Source organism: Anomaloglossus baeobatrachus, chromosome 5 (assembly GCF_048569485.1).
Source record: "Anomaloglossus baeobatrachus isolate aAnoBae1 chromosome 5, aAnoBae1.hap1, whole genome shotgun sequence".
In the NCBI taxonomy this organism is placed as follows: Eukaryota; Metazoa; Chordata; class Amphibia; order Anura; family Aromobatidae; genus Anomaloglossus; species Anomaloglossus baeobatrachus.
In genome coordinates this window covers 336751653-336775155 of record NC_134357.1, presented here as the reverse complement: position 1 = coordinate 336775155, position 23503 = coordinate 336751653, and the positions used below count along the sequence as shown (strand labels likewise).

Here is a 23503-nt window from a genome sequence, read left to right as displayed (position 1 = left end):
AAAACTTAGTTAAATTAGACTATATTGGGTTCTTACACTGGTGTACAAAACACAGAGATAAATCATTTGGCATCTAGAAAACTCTTGACGTGAGGGCGTCCAACTCTGGTAAGTTCCAGAGGGCAGTTGGCCAAGGAATAGTTTGGCTGACAGCTATCTAATGTGTATGGTGGCTTAAATAGTAATTAGCCCAAAGATAATGGAAAGGACAGGAAGGCAGACACCAAAGTTTTCTGTCCTGGGTAGGATAACTCAGCATTATTATAGGCCCCCTCTGTTTTATGTCTGCCACAAGAGACTAAAAGCTTCTATTATTATCGGAGTTGTCCCCTACTTGGACAACCCCTTCTGATTCCACTTGTTTCCCCCAATTAAAGTAAAAGAGCCTGTATTCACCTCCCATTCTGGTGATGTTCCATCGCTGTTGGTACTTGTGGTTCAGGGCGCACGTGACATTGTGAAGTCATGCGAGCCCCGTGTCCAATCACCACCAACTTCCCTCACCACATCTTTGGACCAAAGGAGCAATCAACAGGATGTGAGTGGCAGTTATAGCGTCACTTTCTGTTGATGAAATCATTTGGCCCGCAGGCGAGAGAGAGAAGCCGGTGGTGATTGGACACAGGGATTGCTTGTCGTCACAATGTCGCAGGAGCTCTGAACCGCGATTACCAATAGTGCTGGAGCAGTACCAAAATGTGAGATGAGTATAGTATATTTTATTTAAACTGGGGGAAACAAGTGGCATCAGAAGGGGTTGTTCTTGTAGTGTACAACCCCTTTAAGATTTACCAGTTCAGTCAGAAAGGGCAGCACACAAATTACAGCTGACTGCATGGTGGAGTAAAGTGGGTTCACCACCCAGCCACCATTCTAGGAGAAGCCAACGGTTAGGCCAACGACCTACACATTTCTACATTCACTTGCTCCTGTGAAAAAAACACTTCATTCCTAATAGCACATTAATAACTCATTGGTTGGCCAAATTCCAAAAATGTATACATGACTTCTCCTTTTCTGAACATTTTCATAACCTTCCATAGTTGAAAATGGCTTCACAAATGCCCCCAAATCCCTACTAAGCTGGACTGAACTCCTTCACTGCAGCTGACACCATGAGGGCCCTGGTTTTGCTCTGTTTGCCCTATGGGTAAACCAACCCAAATTCTTGATGCAATTAATTTTCACAATGGATATTTTGGAGGCAAGAGCAAAATTGAGTCAACAATGGAGATTGAAGAAGTATTACAAGAGCTTATATGCTAATTAATGTTTTCATTGATTACCTTTGAATATTTAACATCTGCTCTTGATGACTTGGAAATAGATTTTGTTTGATCAGAGGCATTAAGACATTATAAATTAAGGTCCACCTAAAGTCAAACATTTAAACCTAGCCATTACTATGGATTATAAAACAGAGAAGTTTGGAATTTTGCATTTAAGATCCACATGTTGTCTAATATGAGCTACACCACATTTTCAGGTATAAAAATTGTCTGATAACTATCTGGGTCCTGACTCGGTTTTTCGTACTTTTCTTTGTTTTCATACACCAAGCGGCAGCTCTATATAATCACATCATTATGCCGTCGAGGCACTTACATCATGATCACATTTTTAGTAAAGCAATTGTTTTTAATCATCCTATTCAAATATGATTGATTGCTTCAGTACTCAGCCACTACATAGCTAAGAATAACATTGTAGAATCTTTTGGAATTGATTTTATGGAGAAAAAAAACTAGAAACACTTTTTTTAAGTTTACAGACATTATTTCTGTTCATGCCAAATCTCAAAAATATTATTACATCTTCCAAATATTAGATGAACTAAGGTTGTAGCTATTAATAGTGAGTTGCAGTGGAATGTTTGAGAAATGGTCTTTAAGTTAGGTGAAACCCAGAAACCAATTGTATAAAAGTTCAGTGCCCCTCAAGGTGTGGGCCTATCAGCTCTTTTATGCCTTTTAGTTCTATGAGATATCAGAAAAATCATGGCCATAAATGTTTATTTTTTTGCCACTGCATTTGGATATTATTAATAATGGTAGATATCAACTTGCTCTAAACTAAAAGTTCAGTATCAGACAAATTTGCTTCTTTTTTTTTTAATTTCCCCAAATTAACAGAGGTTCTGTCCAAATCCCATCAGACGATGTCAAAATTCCTTTAACTATAGGAGGGATTTATAAAGTGGCCAGTGTCTCCCTCCTGCGTTCTCACTATCTTTTCCTCTCCTGCATGCCTACTGACTGGATCCCTCCCTCTTCTTAGCGGTTACTTCCAGCCTTCCTCCCATCACCCGCCTCCCCCCAAGCCAGCCAATTACAGGTGACTATACGACCTTTCCAGGCAACATCTGACACATTTTATCAGCAAATATCCAATCATTGCCACCACTACCAATTTCCTAAAGGCAAAATAACTTTAACCTCTTCGCTGCCAGAGCTAATTGTGCATGTCATGATAACAATACAACATAAGCCTTATATTGAATCTAAGGCACTGCTTCCCCTTTTCTTTTTTAAAGGGGCTTCCACGCAGAATACCAACACTGTGGAGCCGGAGAAGCCAGCTGACAGTACGGTGCAGACCGCCGGTGTGATTGCAGGGATGCTGATGTTCATTATTATACTCCTTGGGGCCATGATGACCATCAAGAGAAGGTTAGACAGAAAATGATGGATGAACGTTGTGTTAATTGTTTGTAAAACTCTGGCAGAGAACAGGTTAAAATTGTTATTTGATAAGATTAATTAAAAGTAATTAAGCCTTGAATGAAAAGTATTGATTTGACTTTCTGCCATATAACAATGCCTTCTTCATGCTATTGTCTATACATCTCTGATTCTTCTGAACATAGCCTAGTTGACCTCTTGTCTTCTCACTTCTTCTTGGTCAATCTCTTTACATGTGTGTATTTCTGTACCCTGAGGATGTACATGTAATGTTGAACTTTCATCAATGTATTCATGGTCTTTGTACTGTTAGTGTCAAATATCTGTTGTGTTATTGTGTATCAGTGGGGTTCTGCCACAAGCACAAATATATTGATCAGACAGTGCACCACAGCAATGTCCATGGGAAGGTTTTATAGATAATGTACTCAAACCCTAGTAGCTTCATACAAATAATTTACTATGGATTTGTATGTGGATTCATATATATTATATGGCAATTCAATATCTAACTAACCTGAAAGTATTCAGAGTACAAGAAATGAACAAATTACTAAAGGCTCATTTACAGGGGCCGATAATTGGCCAAATGAGATAAGAATACTCATTTCTGACCAAGAGCGAGCAACATTCGAATTGTTGTATTGTCAATCAGCACTCATTATGGGCTTTTGTAAATGTAGCTTAAGTATCTGAGTACTTCAAACCAGGCTGTCCAGATAAATAGTGCATGTTTCCGAGTGTGTAGGTAATCACATGTAAAAAATGCATACACTTCACATGGCTTAAGCCTGAGAGAAACAGATAACACCACACCAATGTCTTACGCACATGGCTGCAATAAGCATTTGTTTTATGGATCCATAATCATGGAGACTTTCCCTCTACAATGTACATGTTCTGTGTGAAGAGTCTTCATCCAAGGTTTTGTTGTCCACATGAACCCTAAAGCTCACTCATATATGATCAATGGGTAAACTGGGTTGCCTTGCTAGGGGGCCATTCCTGTTGGGGTCTCATCATCATATCCTCCATTCTTTTGGTTGTAACAGAAAAATCACAATATCAGTGATATCTATGATTGCCGATGAAATTGACTTGAGTGGGCCCTTCTACTCTAGGCATGGTTATAGATATATTAGGGATTTTATAATTTTTTTATAAACCTATATACATCAGGGCTCCATCTTGTACAATATAGTCCGCTCACAGATGGGTACAAGATTAGTCACTGACACCGTGTTTTCCATCCAGTATTAGCAATGGGCGAATAGTAAGCTTTATGTGTTTGGATTATACTTACCGAATACCTAGTATTATTCCAGTATTCTGCACGGATAACAAACCTAAGGCAAGTCAATGGGGAGCCCAAGCATTTTTCATGAAGCTTTCCCAGAAAAATGTTCGGATTCCTCATTGACTTGAATAAGGTTCATTATTCATGACGAATAATGGAATAGTACTAGGTATTCGGTACGAATAATCCAAACCCGAATAGCTTACTATTTACACGTCACTAGTTAAAATCAGACATTAGACAGCGGTGATGTAGAAATGTATAGCCTTTTGGATGGTAGGTGTAGGTGAGCCAGAATTGTACGTCACAGCATTATCCCACTCCCTGGTTTCTTCCCTGCGCCTACATTACCATCCTGTAATCTGTGCATTTATCATCCAATGCATGAATTAAACTTAAAGCATTTTTTCCATGCCCGTTATTAGTCCTGAATATTAGCATACATATCTGTGTCTGTCAGCATATCCCTATGTATATCATCCCATATTTATTTATCACTGTCACTTTGTGTTGTAGATATTAAAATGCGTATATGGATCAGCTAGCGCAGTACAGTTAGAGACGTACGATGTGAGACAGCTCTATATCTTCTTCAGGGCCATGTATAATTATGGGACATGCAGTTCAGTGCAGACGCAGGAGAGCTTAGTTTCTTCTTTAGCATTACTTACCATGAAATGGTGAAATATTTTATAGGTCTGATACAATACAGAGAAGTGGAGTTAGCAGATGAGTTTCCATATTGTACATACAGTATAAGATTATAAAGATCTATAACATAGGGATCGGGAGTTGTAAGTCCTAGCTAGACCCAGTAGCAAGTACAGTATTAGCAATGTTATCATACGGTCTATGAAACTGAACAGCATCTACAGACATTATTACAGGAAATACTTATTTGTTATATATTACAAAAGGGAACTAGAATTACTACATCATAGTGACTTCAGAAATATATATTTACTTGTAGGTCTTGGCACTAGTGCACTTTTAGTGGTGGCACATGGACTATGAATCCAAATGTAATAGGCATCCATCTATGGCATAGTCTACTAGCCTCATAAATATCCAAATATATGTGATAACAAAACGTTAGTGCACGCCTAGTATACATCATACACCTTCGACAGGCAAAATTCAAAACACATAACCCTCTTTACCAGAGCTGTGGAACTGGTAAGCCAAAGTTCCTCTATTTTTCCAGTCTCTGATTCTGACTGATCAGAAGTGGCCAGTGACCCACTCTGAGTCGGTACTATGTACAACAGGCAGGTAGCTGCCTCTGTAAGTTACTACCTGCACCTGCTTGTCAGTTTTTAGGCATATAATAACAAAAATATCATGGATAACTTTTTTAAGGATCACCTCTGCAGTGTATCAGAGAAGGCAAGGAATGCTGCGCTTACAAGCTTTTTCCAAAAGAGCTTGTAAGCTCTACTACTCTAAAGCTTGCTGGATCATTGGATCAGGCAAACTTCCAAGTTTTTGAGTGTATTCTTTTCAAAACTGTTAGAAAATGTGCATTGTCAGGATGGTTCATTTGCTTTATATGTTTCAGAACTGCACTACTTTCACATTCACTTTATTTAGGTAATTTCAGTAGCATTTAACCAGATGGTACGTAGTCTTTTTTATTAGTTAGTTGCTCCATCTCCCATCACAAGGCAGTGCTGCTTACAAGAAGCTACAAAAAGGTTGAGAACCTCTGTTGTAGAAAATAGAAAGAGGCAATGAAGGATAGGAAACTTTTACACGATACAAATGAAAGGTGTTATCCAGGATGACAAAAAAATTAAGGTCTGTTTTTTTTTTCACAGAAATACTGCCACACATATCCATGGGTTCTGTCCGGTATTGCAGCTTCGCAGCTTAACTCTATATGCGTGAATGAGGAAGAGCTGCAATACCGGACAAAGCACATGGAAAGCACACAAACTCAGGCATGGTTATTTATCCCAAACATCTTCTAGGGAAAAATGGGGGAGGGGACATTTATCTGGCTCAGATTGTCAGAAAGATGGCAATGTCTACACATCATTAAGTTATACATTTTTGTGCTATGCTTCTTCACGTCCATACACCTCTCTAATGTCACTCTGTCATCCTGGTGAGGTCATGCTGTTGCATCTAATTCTTCCTCTTTTTCTTTTTATTTCTCGTTTTTCGGTCCCCCCCATGTGACCGCTCTCCATCCTCTAGAAGAAATGTGTACTCCTATTCATACTATCTGTAAGTACCTGCAGAAATCACCCTTCCCCCATTAATACATTCCCTCACCCATGCCCATTTCCTTATTCCATGGCTTACTCATTTGTTACGTACTGAGCTGCATGAAGAAAATCAATAGTAATGAGGCTGGTGGACAATCATGGACAAAATGTTTAGTATGGTCCCCCTCCCATTTGTATTGGCACATTATAAGGGGAAGGTAAAGCACCATGAGTAACAGTCACTCCAAAGTCATCTCCATTTCCTTCTGAAGAGTTGTCCTCTCCTAGTGAACACCTAAACTTGGATGCTCATTTTTAGGCAGAAAAGCAGCACCTGCTTTTGCAGAACCCTGCCCAGGCTGGTGGTGTTGCTTTGCATAATTCTTGTAATATTTAGAATTTTTATGTCTAAGTGTCTAGAAAGTGTGTGTGGGGTCAAGTTGTAGTAACCTCTACTTGACCCTCCCCCATATCATCCCCTCCCTCTACCACTGTCCATAGTAGATAGATGATGGCTCCTAATTCTGCTCATTATATTGGATATTAGAAGTCTTGAACTAATATGTCTATTGGGCCATGATACCTCAGCTACATTTTCCAGCATCCTGTCTACAGATTACAGACTGCTGTATGACAGTCTGTATCCTGCATCCTGTTGGAAGGCTGTAGACTGCCATGACACACAAGGGACCTCAAATGGCATGTAAGGTGAAGCACAAATAAGATGAATTTGCTGGTGGACCCTGTTGTCGTGATTTAGGTTCACAGTGCTCCTGGATATCATATTGTTTGGAATATATATCAATTGCCATCCTATATTTAAATACTTGAACTCTACTTCTATATTGCTTATTAAAATTACCCTCTGCCCTAATATTGAATGATAATAGATTTATTAAGACTATTTAATTGAACTATAGGAAAATAAATTATTGATGTTCTTTGTCTTACTGTCTGCATCGACATATGGAGATGCTATAGTTTTCCCTCGTTCTTCTTTCCAAGACCTATCAAGTGGTATGGAGAGCCATAAGCAAACTGTTGTTTTGACAACTATCAACTAAATCGGTGGCTTAACTTGCTTACTCCAATGTATTTTGGTCTTATGAGACCATAAAACTTTTTCGCCATTGAGTTTTTTAAATACATGTGCCATGTTCCCGGATTGTTACTCTTCAATCATCTTGACTTAGAGTTGTATAGCTATGTTCATATCCTCAGCATCTAGTCCTACCAGATTCATGTGTATATGTACTACAAAAACTTGACTGGACCTGAGTGATATCCATTTAACTAATTATTGCACTACTAAAACCAACTACTGTTTTCAATATTTTACACATGCCATACATGTAATTAATGTAGACTATGTAAAGATTTGTTTTCACAGTCATATTAACTCTGTTGATTGGTGTCCAGAAGGCCAGTTAAATCTATTGTAAAACAATGTTATTGCACAGTAAAACACCAAAAAAGTTAAAAGGGGTGAATATGTTCTATAGGGTATATACAGTATATACATATATTTATTTATTCTAGTCTTCCCTTTTATGGCATGCACATCTGGTTCTAAACTCAATCACTGGTTCTCCCCATCAGATATGCACATGATGCAGATACTATAGCTTGATTCATGAAGACCGGCAATGTCCATGAAGAGGTACATGCCTCTTCATGAATCTGGAGCGTCTGACGAGTGGGGTATGCTACCGTGGGGTATGTCAGAAATCTCCCCCTAGTTAGGTACTAGAATTAGATTTCTGGCATAAGGAGTGCCACAGCCTATCATGAATTAGAAGAGCTATGGTGTCCCACCCTTGTCACACCTCTGTTCCACTCCAGCTCTGCCAAGTTTGATGGAGCGGAGAGAAACTAGCGTAAAAATGTCAAAATTCACAAAATTTAGGCACAACTCAGAATTTTGCCTACATTGTGCAGTTTTCAAAGCTTTTATCCAAAAATCTTTGCTTGAAAGATTGGATGAATTGGTCTGTATGTCTAAGGGGTACTTTGCACGTTGCGACATCGCTTCCGAAATATCGTCGAGGTCACGTCATTAGTGATGCACATCGGGCGCCGGTAACAACATCGCAACGTGTAAATCCTAGATGCGCCGATAAACGATTGCAGAAGCGTCGAAAATCGTTGATCTGTGTAGCGTCGGTCATTTTCAGAATGTCGGGTCAACCGCTGATGTTGTTTGTCGTTCCTGCGGCAGCACACATCGCTGTGTGTGAAGCTGCAGGAGCGACAAACATCTCCTTACCTGCGTCCCGACGGCAATGTGGAAGGGAGAAGGTGGGCGGGATGTTACGTCCCGCTCATCTCCGCCCCTCCGCTTCTATTGGCCGGCCGATTAGTGACGTCCTGTTGACGTCGCTGTGAGGCCAAACGCACCTCCCCCTTGAAGGAGGGATAGTTCGGCAGTCACAGCGATGTCGCTGAGCAGGTATGTGCATGTGAAGCTGCCGTAGCGATAATGTTCACTACAGCAGCAATCACCACATATCGCATGTGCGATGGGGGCGGGTACTATCGCGCTCGGCATCGCTAGCCTATGCTAGCGATGTTGCAACGTGCAAAGTACCCCTAAGGGTATGTGCACATGTTGAGTATTTGGTTGCACAAATTTCTGCACCATTTCTCCATCACTAGGCAGGAAAAATGCAGCGCAAAAATGTGTGTTTTTGTTGTGGTTTTGATGCGTTTTTCTCATTACTTTCAGTGGGGAAAAATGCTCCAAAAACGCTGGAAGAATTGACATGCTGCAGATTATTTTCTGCACCAAACCTGCAAAGAGAAAATACTCAACATGTGTCACACGCTTCAGGATTCTCATTGATTTTGCTGGCATTAGGATTTTCTTGCAATTTTGTGACAAAACTGCTGTAAAAAACGTATTAAAAAACGCAATGCAGTGTGCGCACAGTGTAAATGTGTGGCCGATATCCAAATAATTTTCAAGGTAGTACCTCAATTTCATAATTTCATGCTGCCACATGACAGCAAGGTTTCAGTCATATATAGATACTGCACAGGAGTCAAAACCCAATCTGACGATCTTAGGCCCCCATTACTCGTCCATGTACATGTGGTGTCAATTTTCCCACGTACTGGAGATACGTTCATGCTCATTTAAATCTGTGTTGATTTAAGAAACTCAAGATTTGTATGTGTAAAAGATGTGTAAAGATGATACATAGAGAGATGATAGATAAACAGTTAGATAGATAGATAGATGGAGTGATAGATGGATGGACGGTTGGATGGAGGGATGGATGGATGGATAGATGGATAGATGGATGGGTGGAGAGAAAGAGATATAGATAGCTAATAGATAGGTAGATAGTTAGTTCCCGGTACGTGTCACACAAATGGCACACGTATAACACATACGGATGTTCACGGAACATGCCACACTGTGACTGGGTATTCGGCAGAGCAGTAAGGGACGCCAGGCCTAGGAACAATCCAAAGGGCTTTATTGGAAGCACAAAGATAAAGCACCAAACAAATATAAATCCTTAAAGTCTGCAGGGAGTCCACAACAAAACAAAAGATCCAGGGGCGCCTCCCAGTATTCCAACGACAGGGAAAATATGGCAATGGTCCTTATATGAGTTCCTTGAGTCCAACAGGGTGAACAACAAAACGCAATCCCACGTGGCCACTGATCTCCAATCTGTGACAGTCCATGCACAGGCTCTAGTATCCAGCCTCAGCAATAGATCCTAGTCCTTCTCCAGCCGAGATCTAACTAACTGAACTAACATGGATCTCATTGTTCTTCTCTCCTGGGATCAGCCCCTTAGGTGGGCAGAAGAGTCCAACTCTGCCTGGACACTTGATACATGAATGGACTTTAGAAGTCCTGGCTCTTTCTTGTTTACCAAGTTATGGATTGGAGAAGTCCCATGCTGAGAAGAGCAAACAATCCCCCACCAGTAGTACATACAGGACAGTCAAGGAGAGACAGACTATTACACCATGAGCAAAGGCGGGGGAGGGACACACTGTTACACACATGTATATAATCGTTCAAATCAGACGAGTGCTACCAGTGATTTTGATAGATGTCACTCATACCAATGTATTTCTATGGGTCTGTGCGTGTCACATTTTTTCCTCAGATCTAGTGGTGTTCCGAGGGAAAAAATCGGTGACATATCCAATTTTTATCTAAAGGGGGCTTCACACGCAACGATATCGCTAACGAGATGTTGTCGGGGTCTCGGAATTCGTGATGCACATCCGACCTCGTTAGCGACGTTGTTGCGTGTGAAACGTACGAACGACCGCTAACGATCAAAATTACTCACCTAATCGTTCATTCCTTGACACGTCGTTCTAATCCCAAATATCGTTGCTGTTGCAGGACGCAGGTTGTTCGTCGTTCCTGAGGCAGCACACATCGCTACGTATGACACCCCAGGAACGAGGAACAACACCTTACCTGCGTTCTCCGGCAACGAGATGGGCGTCAATTTCTTTCGAATGCTCTCCGCCCCTCCGCTTCTATTGGACGGCTGCCGTGTGATGTCGCTGTGACGCCTCAAGAACCGCCCCCTTAGAAAGGAGGCGGTTCACCGGCCACAGCGACGTCACTAGGCAGGTAAGTCCGTGTGACGGGGACTAACAATATTGTGCGCCTTGGGCAGCGATTTGCCCGTGACGCACAAACGACGGGGGCGGGTACGCTCGCTAGCGATATCGCTAGAAATATCGTAGCGTGTAAAGCCCCATTTAGTGTTGGATCAAAATCAGCAATATAAGTGTATGGGTCTGTGGAAAACATTGCACCGCCGTAGGATGATGACTTTCACGGACTCATTGAATAGCGGAGGTGGAAAATTATTTTTTATTTTTAATCTTCAATTCCTAGAAAAACGGATCCCACTCTAATCAAACTTTGATCATAGTCTGATTAGCGTAATTGGATCATTTTTCTTAGAGGGGGAGAAATTGGTCTAGTATCTATCCTTCTAAACATCTTTCTTATAAACCATTTTTGTAAACACCAGGCTTGAAGAGTCTCAGGTGTGATGAACCATAATTAGGCTGTGCTTCCTTTTTCAGCAGTTTGTTTTGTTTTTCTTTTTACAAAAAAAGTATTGATTTCATTTAAAAAAAATGATGGACAAGCCATTAAAAACACAATGCAGTTGAAAGTAAAGTACATAGCAGCTCACCTTCTTGGTGCACATCAGTTTCACTCTGTGGGTAGTACAATGATCTAAAATTCAAGCCAGCGCTCGTTGTCTTCCATAAAAGTCAATATACTTTATTTAATCCTTGTAAAACCATCCAAGCTTCAGTGGCTGCGTACAAAAACAGCATATAAAAAATATATAGATATTGGCAGGAAAGCACAATGTGTTTCTGTTCTCTTGGGTCCTTACTCTGTGTGTTTTGCAACCGATGTCTATATAATTTTTTAGATATTTTAGTTTTCGCCACTGAAGGTTGTTTGGTTTTACAAAGGATTAAATAATCTGCTGACTTTTATGGAAGAAAACGAGTGCTGGCTTAAATTTTGTATGTGAAAAACACAATGCAATTGAAATCAACCTTAGTTCTGATACTGATAATTAGCACAATCGTGTATTTAAGTATTAAGTATTAAGTATCCTCCTCTGGGGAGGATCGAGTTCCAGTCAAATCTCCTGGAATTCGTGGTTTACCATGAATTCAAATATTTTGAGATTCAATATACAGTCTGCAAAAACAGCCCCCAAAAATGTCCCCATCATTATTTCCCAGCATCAGAGAGAGGATTTATGTCATGTTGCGTTGCCGTGCAGGCCTCCCCATAATTATAATGCCCTGCAGCAATATCTTACAGATTATTATACTGTAGGGTTCCGTGGGGCAGTAGTCATGGGCGTGGGCGATGGATTGACTCCGGATGTCCTGGCATATTGGGTGTGTAGAATTGTGTAGTGTGGGCCGTTCACCCGTGCAGGCTATATTTTGCCATGGACGTTGGATGGCCAGGACCAATAGACGACTTGTCTCCACAAGGAGACCAAAAGTTAGTTTCAAACAATAGTACTTTACTCAACAATTCAATTCATCTTTGTCAACAACTTAACTCACCAGATGCACACATATCAATTGCACAAGGTATTTTCAGGCATATTCTTAGTTCTTAGTTCCAGCTGGGTTGTCCCTGCACAACCCAGCGTAACGCTACAATCCAATTCGAGATGGTCACCTTCGCTCCAGGTCCAGTCTCCTCATAAAGGAAAGGATCAGGGGTTCTGTCACTATGGCTAGAGTAGAGGCTCCCAGATGCTTCCGTATCCACGTCTCTTTTCCTCATAGAGGAGGGGAATAAGGGGTAGCCAGTATTACCAGAGTAGAGCCTTCCGCTCCCACACACTTGGAGTGACTCCTAGCGGGAAAGTCAACTGTGCTCACATCTCACTCCATTCCGACCAATTACCTTTTAGTCTTGGGGCCTACTCGCTAAAGTCCTATTCTCCAGACCCTTTTATCTGGGACCACTCTGTATGGAGACCATTCTATAGCGTTCCGTGTCTCTGTCAGTTCCTAAGGATCAAGCTATCTCAACTTCTGTCTCCTTTCTTCTTTTTCCGCCACAAGTCACCCATTGCACTTCTATCACAACTGTTTACAAAGAAACCTAAGTGATACATTACTGGAACCAGGGCCTCTGTCCTTACCTTATGCCGCTGTCAAATTATATCGTAAAAACCTGCTGACAGATTTTCTTTAAGGCTATGTGCACATGTTGATTTTTTTTTTTTGTAGGAAAAACACTATGTAAAATATGTGCATTTTTTACGTTCTAACACGTTTTTCTATGTGTTTTTTATTAGCTTTTACTTCTTTTTTTCTCCGTTTATTTGAATGGGTGAAAAACACTGCAAAATTCTGAAAGAAATTACATGTTGCAGAGATGGAAATAACATTTTAGTTATTCAACTCCTCCATAAAATTACTACGTAAATCCTCCCATTCACTTATGGAAAATCCCTTAAAGGGGTATTCCCAGCTCCAAGCTGCTATGCCAATATTAATAAGACAAAAAAAACAACTAAGAAGTCATGTGATATATTTTTTTAAGCAATAATTCAATAGTAAGTTCAGAAGAAAGGCAGATAAGCAATAAGAATATAAAGGGTTATTATGATCTCCGAGATCCTATCCCGTTATGTAGTAGCTGTATTAAACATATTAGCAAATAACTCAGATTAGAAATGTAGTATAGTTTCCTGATATAGCCATGTCTCTTACCTCATGCACAGGACATTGCAGCTTAGGTATCCATGGTTACGACCACAAGCAACTTACTGTTGTGAACGTAACTATGGATATCTAAGCTGCAATGCCCTGCACATGAGGTAAGAGACATAGTTAAATCAGAAGAACTATACATTTTTAATTGGAGATATTTGCTAATATTATTATTACTACACCTACTACATATTAGGATGGGATCTTGGAAATGGGAATACCCCTTTAGCAAAGGTAACATTGCTGTTAGAGGTCATATAGCACCTAACAGAGTATCATAAAATGGTACATGGGGCTCACTTCATGTAGTACATAACTAAGGGAATTATTTGTGACGCTATTCATCGTCCCGCACGTGGCATTGCCTTGTGCGTGAGACCTTAGAGAGAAATACTGAAGAAATAATGAAATGACTGAATGTCGTCTGTGTAAATGTATCAGTCACCTGTATAGATGTGTACTTAAAATCCTCTGGATAATCTAAAGCAGCAGTGCTGCTTCCCTTCTAATGAGAGTGACTGTGTGATTGTTCTGCAAGCATCCGATCCCCTACCCAGCTCCTTAAATAGAAAAATATCATCACAGTAATTCACTTCCCATTATTAATAACAACTGACTCAAACTCATTAGTGATCTGTGGATAAATCTCTTCTTGTAGAGGAAATGTAAGGTGTTAATTACCAAGGCCTATAAGGAAGCAGTGCCCAAGTGTCATAACATTATGACTGTGGGTAACCTAAAGTCTGCCAAGCATCCCTGAGCACCCAATTACACCATGAAAAGCAGCAATATTACTTGGCTTGCTCAAAAGAGATATGTACCGCTGAACTAGATGTGCTAGCCGGTTGTATCACATCTATAGCTGATTATTCAATGATCTGCCAATTATGATGCCTTAGCTTAAGTAGACAAAGCGATGCTGCGTAGCCCTGGATGTGACACTCAATGGGTGCAAAAAAATTTGCCTTAATAAATAGCTCACGGAGCAGTAGCCTTGATTAGGAAGACTCAATCTGAAAAAAAAGACATTTTTGTCTATGTCACCTCCTACGGGAGCCCTGAGCTTGTCAGACACTGTTCTTTTTTTCCTCCAGGAAACTGGCCAAGAAACAGAAAGAAACCCAAAGTGGCTCTCAGAGGGAAATGGGTTTGGTGGCTTCGGATAAAAGCTCCAGCAAACTGAGCTCCACCCGCAATGAAGACACTTTCTCCAGCTGTCAGGACGTCAATGGATTTAGTAAGAACATCACGGTTATTGGGAGGGGGATACTGTATCATTAGGGCAATTATTATGTATGAAATATAAGATGTATTGTACAGCTGAAAGCATTTACACAATCGGGAAGACTTATTAACTCCCACTGGGAAAAGTATTACTGTCTTTCCCGTAGTCAGTCACAGTTTCCTCAGATGCTCCTTCCTCTATAAACTGATAGACTAGCTATTAAAGCTTTAATGGAATAATTCTCCATCTGAGTACTTGCTCTGAAATCCTGCTATGAACTTAAGCTGGTAAAATAGGCATTTCCTCAAAAGTTCAATATCATATAAGAGCATACATTGAGCTCCATGTCCGTATTTGTTTATCCCCAAAGCTGATTATTATTTAATCTTGTCATTTGGGAAATTGTTGGTCCTTACAAATAAATGTCATTTGTATATTCTTACTTTCTGATATTTGTCCTTTATGATTTAGTAATAGTTTGAGAGGGGCGAGCACAAAAATGCTCGGGTGTGCGGTCCTCAAAATGAGCATGTCAGATGCTCCGAGAGTGCTCAACTCAAGTATCAAGTATAATGGAAGTCAGTGATTGGTCAATTTGGGTCTGCGCCTACATACCGCCAGCCATAAACAGAGCATTTCCACAAGGGGTGGGTGGGGTAGAGCAGGTTTTTTTTCTTTTTTGACACACTACATTCAAAAACGTTGCTTTTACCCCAGGTAGAGACATTTAGTGACTACAATTGATTTTCCCTGGGGTGCCACACGCATCATGGAGTGAAGCAAGCCTGTGCGTTGTGGTCGTTGTTTCACATCTGAGTACCCACAATACTCAGCTGAGCTTTGCGAGTACCCGAGTAACGAGCAGTGGCGAGCACGCTTGCTCATCACTAGTAATAGTATATGCCAACTTATGGAGTCAGGTCCTACCATGTTAATGGCACTGCTGTCTAATGGTAGGTAAGGTGAACCATCACCCCCTGCAGTTACAATTAGAAGGTTACCAATGCATTGTACTCTGTACAGTCAATGTCCATAAACGCATCAACCATAAAAACAAACTGGAATTGTCACTGCTCTTGGATGGTAAAGAAGGTTCAAGAAGCCTTCCCTCTCGCTGAAATAGGTTTACTCTGAAAAGGTAACAAACAATGAAGGAACAGTCTAATCATAAATGTTATAACCCTATAGGGTGGAGTCCGGGCAGACCGTGTCCCAATTCCCAGAGTCCTTTGTTATACTTAGTTGAGATGAACAAATTTATTCGAGTAAAATTTAATTCTGTTTCAAAGTTTACATAAATCCATATTGTCCAGAATACAGAGTTTTTGCAATATGCCCCATGCAAATTCAGCAAAATTGTAGCCAGCTGCGACCTCTGTTTTCCTGAACCTTAGAGGGCAGGTGATTGATTATAAAAAATAAAAAACTTAATAAATAAATTAACTTCACTGGTAACAAGTTCCGTCAGGTCCTCAAAGTGTCTTTTCTCCCTCCTCTATTATATGCATTCTCTTTGGCCTTAGCTTATTTTTCACATCTTGGCTATTATGCTGTGGAGTCATTCAATTCATAGGGAACAACTTCACTAAAAATTGAATTTCCTAATAAAATCCACAAATTTGATGAATTGAAATCCTGTTATATCCACTCATCTCTGCTTAGCAGATAATCATATATGATGAAAAAGATGGATAATTGCTACAGTAAGACATGTAATGGGTTATAGCATTGCGACAGCATGGGCTAGTCCTAATGTATTGTCTTCTGACCATGTATTAATTGGATCCATTATACAGTTAGGTCCAGAAATATTTGGACAGTGACACAAGTTTTGTTATTTTAGCTGTTTACAAAAACATGTTCAGAAATACAATTATATATATAATATGGGCTGAAAGTGCACACTCCCAGCTGCAATATGAGAGTTTTCACATCCAAATCGGAGAAAGGGTTTAGGAATCATAGCTCTGTAATGCATAGCCTCCTCTTTTTCAAGGGACCAAAAGTAATTGGACAAGGGACTCTAAGGGCTGCAATTAACTCTGAAGGCGTCTCCCTCGTTAACCTGTAATCAATGAAGTAGTTAAAAGGTCTGGGGTTGATTACAGGTGTGTGGTTTTGCATTTGGAAGCTGTTGCTGTGACCAGACAACATGCGGTCTAAGGAACTCTCAATTGAGCTGAAACAGAACATCCTGAGGCTGAAAAAAAAGAAAAAATCCATCAGAGAGATAGCAGACATGCTTGGAGTAGCAAAATCAACAGTCGGGTACATTCTGAGGAAAAAGAAATTGACTGGTGAGCTTGGGGACTCAAAAATGCCTGGGTGTCCACCGATGACAACAGTGGTGGATGATCACCGCGTTCTTTCTTTGGTGAAGAAGAATCCGTTCACAACATCAACTGAAGTCCAGAACACTCTCAGTGAAGTAGGTGTATCTGTCTCTAAGTCAACAGTAAAGAGAAGACTCCATGAAAGTAAATACAAAGAGTTCACATCTAGATGCAAACCATTCATCAATTCCAAAAATAGACAGGCCAGAGTTAAATTTGCTGAAAAACACCTCATGAAGCCAGCTCAGTTCTGGAAAAGTATTCTATGGACAGATGAGACAAAGATCAACCTGTACCAGAATGATGGGAAGAAAAAAGTTTGGAGAAGAAAGGGAACGGCACATGATCCAAGGCACACCACATCCTCTGTAAAACATGGTGGAGGCAACGTGATGGCATGGGCATGCATGGCTTTCAATGACACTGGGTCACTTGTGTTTATTGATGACATAACAGCAGACAAGAGTAGCCGGATGAATTTTGAAGTGTACCGGGATATACTTTCAGCCCAGATTCTGCCAAATGCCGCAAAGTTGATCGGACGGCGCTTCATAGTACAGATGGACAATGACCCCAAGCATACAGCCAAAGCTACCCAGGAGTTCATGAGTGCAAAAAAGTGGAACATTCTGCAATGGCCAAGTCAGTCACCAGATCTTAACCCAATTGAGCATGCATTTCACTTGCTCTAATCCAGACTTAAGATGGAAAGACCCACAAACAAGCAAGACCTGAAGGCTGCGGCTGTAAAGGCCTGGCAAAGCATTAAGAAGGAGGAAACCCAGCGTTTGGTGATGTCCATGGGTTCCAGACTTAAGGCAGTGATTGCCTCCAAAGGATTCGCAACAAAATATTGAAAATACAAATATTTTGTTTGGGTTTGGTTTATTTGTCCAATTACTTTTGACCTCCTAGAATGTGGAGTGTTTGTAAAGAAATGTGTACAATTCCTACAATTTCTATCAGATATTTTTGTTCAAACCTTCAAATTAAACGTTACAATCTGCACTTGAATTCTGTTGTAGAGGTTTCATTTCAAATCCAATGTGGTGGCATGCAGAGCCCAACTCGCGAAAATTGTGTCACTGTCCAAATATTTCTGGACCTAACTGTACATCATCCAAACTTCCCTCATATGAGTATGAAACCCACAGCATACCATGCCAGTACAAGGATAGGTTACTTTTTAATGTCCTAAATCTTGCCACAGCCATATGTAACAAATTTATAAAGACAATACACTGTATTCAGTGCTATTACTCCAAACAGTACTTCCCACATGTGCTGATTCTTAGATGTGAACTCCTTGTGTACAAGGTCCAAGTCTCACTCTATAGGCTATGTGCGCACGTTGCGTACAGTTCACTGCAGAAATTTCTGCAGCGATCTGAAGAGCACATGTGCGCTTTAAATCGCTGCAGAAATGTCCGTAGTGAAGCCGATTCCATGCGCTCTGCCTGCAGCTCCTCCCATAGACAGAGCAGAAGCTGCCAGCAAAGCGCATGGAAGAAGTGACATGTCACTTCTTTTTGCGCAGCGCTTCAGCAGTAGCCGAAGCGCTGCGCTCTAAAACGCCACGTGCGCACGGCCCCTGCACAATCTCCATAGACTGTGCAGGGGACGCAGGACGCATGCAGTTACGCTGCGCTACAAAGCGCAGCGTAACTGCATGTATTTACGCAACGTGCGCACATAGCCATACTCCTGATACACACAAGATTTTTACATTCTGTGAAAGATAAGGATCCTCTTAAACAATAATGCCCTGTCAAAATACAGTCATGGCTGAAAGTGTTGGCACCCTTTGAAATTGTTCAAGAAAATGAAGTATTTCCCCCAGAAAATTATTTCAAGTTTTGTGGTAAACATTTCCTTTGTGTGTATGGGAACAACACAAAAAATACCAGAGAAAAAAAATGCAAATTGGATATAATTTCACACATAATTCCAAAAATGGGCTGGACAAAATTGTTGGCACCCTCAACTTAATATTGATTGCACACCCTTTGGAATTAATAACTTCAATTAATCACCTCCTATAATCATCAACAAGCTTCTTACCTCTCTCAACTGGAATTTGGGACCACTTTTCTTTTGCAAACTGCTCCAGGTCTCTCATATTTGAAGGATGTCTTCTCCCAGCTGCATTTTAAGATCTCTCCACAGGTGTTCAACAGGATTTAGATTTGGACTCATTCCTGCACTTCAGAACTCTCCTTGCCTTTGTTTCCATACATTTGTGGGTGCTTCTTGAAGTATGTTAGGGTCATTGTCCTGCTGGAAGACCCATGACCTAGGAGACAAACCCAGCTTTTGGACACTGGGCACTACATTGCTAACCAATATCATTTGGTAATCTTCAGATTTAATAATGCATTGCACACAGTCAAGCCCCCAAGTGCCAGAGGCAGCAAAATAACCCCAAAACATATTTAAACCTCCACACCATATTTGACTGTAGGTACTGTGTTCTTTTCTTTGTAGGCCCCATTCCATTTTCAGTAAACAGTAGAATGATATATTTTACTAAAAAGCTTTATCTTGGTCTCATCTATCCACAAGGTGCTTTCCCACAAGGATTTTAGCTTACTCACGTACATTTTGGCAAACTGCAGTCTTGCTTTTTTATGTCTTGGGGTCAGCAGTGTGGCCCTCCTGGGTCTCCTACCATACCATTTCAGTTCATTCAAATATTAATGGATAATTTGCGCTGACACTGATGCACACTGAGCCTGTAGCATAGCTTGAATTTCTTTGGGACTTGATTGGGACTGCTTATCCACCATCTGGACTATCCTGTGTTCAACCTTACATAAATTTTTCTCTGCCATCCATGTCTAGGGAGATTAGCTACAGTGCCGGGAGTTGTACACTTCTTGATTATGTTGCTCATTGTGGATAAAAGACATCAAGATCTCTGGAGATGGACTTGTAAGCTTGAAATTGTTGAAATTTACCAACAATTTTGATTCCAGTTCTCCATGCTTAGTGTGGCACACACAGACACACAATGCAAAGATTGAGTCAACTGCTCCCCTTTTTATCTGGTTTCAGGTGTGATTTTCATATTGCCCACACCTATTACTTGCAACAGGTGAGTTTGAATGAGCATCATGTTCTTAAAACAAAGTTGTTTACCAATAATTTTGGAAAGGTGCTAACTATTTTGTGCGGCTCATTTTTTAGGTGTTGTGTGAGATTATGTCAAATTTGCCTTTTTTTCTCTGTGTTCCAATACACGCAAAAGGAATAAACATGTGTATAACAAAACATGTATAATTGCAATAACATTCTGGGACAAATACTTCATTTTCTGGAACAATTTCAAGGGTGCCAACACTTTCGGCCATAAATGTATATAATATGGCAAGTAATATGAGTTCTTAAAGGGAATATGTCATTAGTAAATGACGTAGTGTTTTATTACAAAAAAAATACACAATATGTTTTGTAATTTTCCATGTCGTTATGTAAATTAAAAAAAAGAACGTACAGTTTTCACAGACCATTACACCTCATCATAGGTTGACACTTTCCAGTAGTTATCTACATTTTATCACAGACAAGAATAGAATGAACGCTAACACATATATAAAGATAACACATGACCCACCACTCACGACAGGTGTTAGTCATAGCTCACCTGCTCCTTCTCCCTGCACAGTGACTTTGGCACAGGTTACACAACTGGCAATTGGGACAATAAACATCTTCAGTCCTATGGTCTATGTGACAGCTGTAAAGTATATTTCTAAGTGCTCTTAAAATCAGTTAAGAAAAGATGGCTTTATGGCTGATGGATGATCAAGTTCATGGTATCATGACTGATCAAGTACAATACATTGAATAAATAAATCTACAATCAGACCAGCAAATAGTAAAACGGAATCTGGTTTTAGTTATTAAAATGACATAGGTAATATATTCCCTTTAAGTATATATACAAATGTTTGGGATTGGGAACTTAGTGAATGGGTTTATACTTCAGAAGAGCCTTTGCGAACCATTGAAAAGACTCTGGGATTCCATTAGCCATATTCCCTGTTACAGTCCAGATGTACAGTGAATATATAAAGTCTACACACCCTTGTTTAAATGCTAGGTTTTTGTTATGTAAAAATAAATCATATAAAGAAAGATCATTTCAGAAGTTTTCATGTGACCTATAATCTGTACAATTCAATTGACAAATAAGATGAAATGTTTTCGGGTGAAAAATTGAATTAACTAAAAGAATGTGGTTGCATAAATATGTACAGTCTTAAACTAATACTTTGTGGAAGTGCGATTTGAATGTCTGATAGCAATCAGTCTTTTTGGTCAGTATGGCACATCTAGAATCAGCAATCTTTGGCCACTCTCCCTTGCAGTAGCGCTCAACATCTGTCAGATTGTGAGGGCATCTCTTATGTGTAGTGTTCACTTCAGGTCAACCCATAAATGTGTTTTACATCTGACAAAGCCATTTTTTCTGATTTGGAGGTATGCTTAATGACGTTGTTATGCTGAAAGATGAAATTCTTATTCATCTTATTCATCTTCAGCTTTTTACCAGAGGCTTGAAGATTTTAATGTAAATTGATTGATATTGGGAGCTGATGATAATTTTCTACATCTTAACTAAAGCCCCAATCCCAACAATCAAAAAACAGCCCCAAATGATAATTTTGCCTCCACCATTCGTCACTGTGAGAATGGTGTTGTTTTGGTGATGAGCAGTGTTGGCTTTGTGCCAAATATACATTTTGAAATAATAGTGAAACATAATAACCTTGGTCTCATCAGACCAAAATATATTTTCCGTATCCTTTTAGAAGACTAAATGTAGGTATTGGCAAAACATGGCCAAGTTTGGATGTTTTTCTTTGTAAGAAAAGGCTTCTATCTTGCAACCCTATCCCAAAGAGCAGTCCTTTTGGTAGCCTCCTGGACAAATTTTCTTCCTGTAATTTTATCACTTTTTTGAGGGATGTCCAGTTCTAGGTAATGTCACTGTTGTGTCAAATTTTTGTCTTCTTGATGACAGTCTTCACATGTTCCATGGTATATCTAATGCCTTGGAAAAATTTTTGTACCCATCACCTGACTGAAAACGTTTTAACTATGAGATCCTTTTGCTGTGTTGTACGCTGTTTACAGACAATGGCTTTTGATGTAAAATGTAACTAAGAAAATGTCAGGAAAATCCTTCTAGAACAGCAAAACTTTATATGGGGTTAATTAGATTCACGGTAAATTATGGAAGCTGTGTACTGGCTATAGTAAGTTTATAGTATAGAATTCGGCAATCATATTTAAACTCATACTAAATAATATCTATAATGTATTATGAGTTTAAATGTGATTGTCTAATTCTGAACACAATCACATTTCCAATTATAAGAGGGTGTTCACACTTCTTAGTTTTGTTATTTTGATATTCACTTCAATATGATTTCAATATGGTTCTCAATGGATTTATACAGATTATGGGTGACAGTGATTGTGGTGACATTTCTGAAATGATCCTTCTTGGAATGATGTTTTTTACATGACAAATATATGGAATTTTATCAGAGGAATGTAGACTCCTTATATCCACTATGTTTGTTCTTTTGGAGATATAGCGTTGCTTTAAGCTGTCCACCCAGTAGGCGTTAGAGTAGAAGACCTCTCTTGTAAAGACTATGCCGGGTGTACCATAGCTAGACTGATATGTAACCTGTCTTCCTGCAGGCACTTCCTCTCCCTGCTCCTTCTCTATTCAAAGCAAAAACCTGCAGGGAAAATCCTTACTCAATTCCTGCTACTCAGGTAGGGCTTTACAATGAACAAGCCTATCCTGTGAGAATGCTATAGCAAGCCAGTGAGTTTGTCATTACGAGGAGTGCGACTGCCAAGCTAAAATGCATGAGCAGAATTATAAATACGTGAGATTGTCCTTAACAATGTAGGAATGTGGTGAGAATGACATTAACATTGAGGAGCTTATAGTTTAGGTGCAATAGCTGTATTTTTTAATGCTCCCTTTAGAAAAACCTGTCTGAACAATATGGTCCTGACTCTGTGTTTTCTCTCCTTTCTTTTCACATCCTTCCTGCTTCTTCGATCTTCATTCTCCTGCCAGTTTCCTCAGACACCGTCCCATCTTCAACACTTCTAGGTAATAAAGCTATATCTGACAGCTTGTCACTGGGCTTATGCGGGCGTCACACGAGACAAGCTATAGTGCGATGCATCGTCAGGGTCATTGTTTTCATGACGCACATCCGGCATCGCTTGCAACGTCATTTCGTGTGACATCTCCGAGCGACGCAGAATCGCTCACAAATCGTGAGTCGTGTACACGTCGCTTATTTTTAAAAAATTGTTTATTTTTAATGGCGCCGGTTGTTCATCGTACCCGGGGCAGCACACATTGCTCCGTGTGACACCCCGGAAGTGATGAACACAGCTTACCTGTGTCCCGCGGCTCCCGCCGGCAATGCGGAAGGAAGGAGGTGGGCGGGATGTTTACG

General features: G+C 40.1%; 1 protein-coding gene across 11 annotated transcripts in view; it reads left to right on the top strand.

Moving 5' to 3' along the window:
* The window catches only part of PTPRT (protein tyrosine phosphatase receptor type T), a 549351-nt gene that overhangs the window by 463312 nt on the left and 62536 nt on the right, over positions 1 to 23503 (top strand). For 2 of the 11 annotated variants that reach the window (XM_075349843.1, XM_075349850.1), the window contains exons 14-19: positions 2278 to 2334; positions 2534 to 2669; positions 6178 to 6207; positions 14543 to 14685; positions 22722 to 22799; positions 23113 to 23148. In XM_075349843.1, coding sequence (XP_075205958.1) covers positions 2278 to 2334; positions 2534 to 2669; positions 6178 to 6207; positions 14543 to 14685; positions 22722 to 22799; positions 23113 to 23148 — 480 coding nt within the window. The remainder of the gene's footprint in view (positions 1 to 2277; positions 2335 to 2533; positions 2670 to 6177; positions 6208 to 14542; positions 14686 to 22721; positions 22800 to 23112; positions 23149 to 23503) is intronic. The other 9 variants (XM_075349847.1, XM_075349854.1, XM_075349846.1 and 6 more) reach the window with 6 other exon arrangements.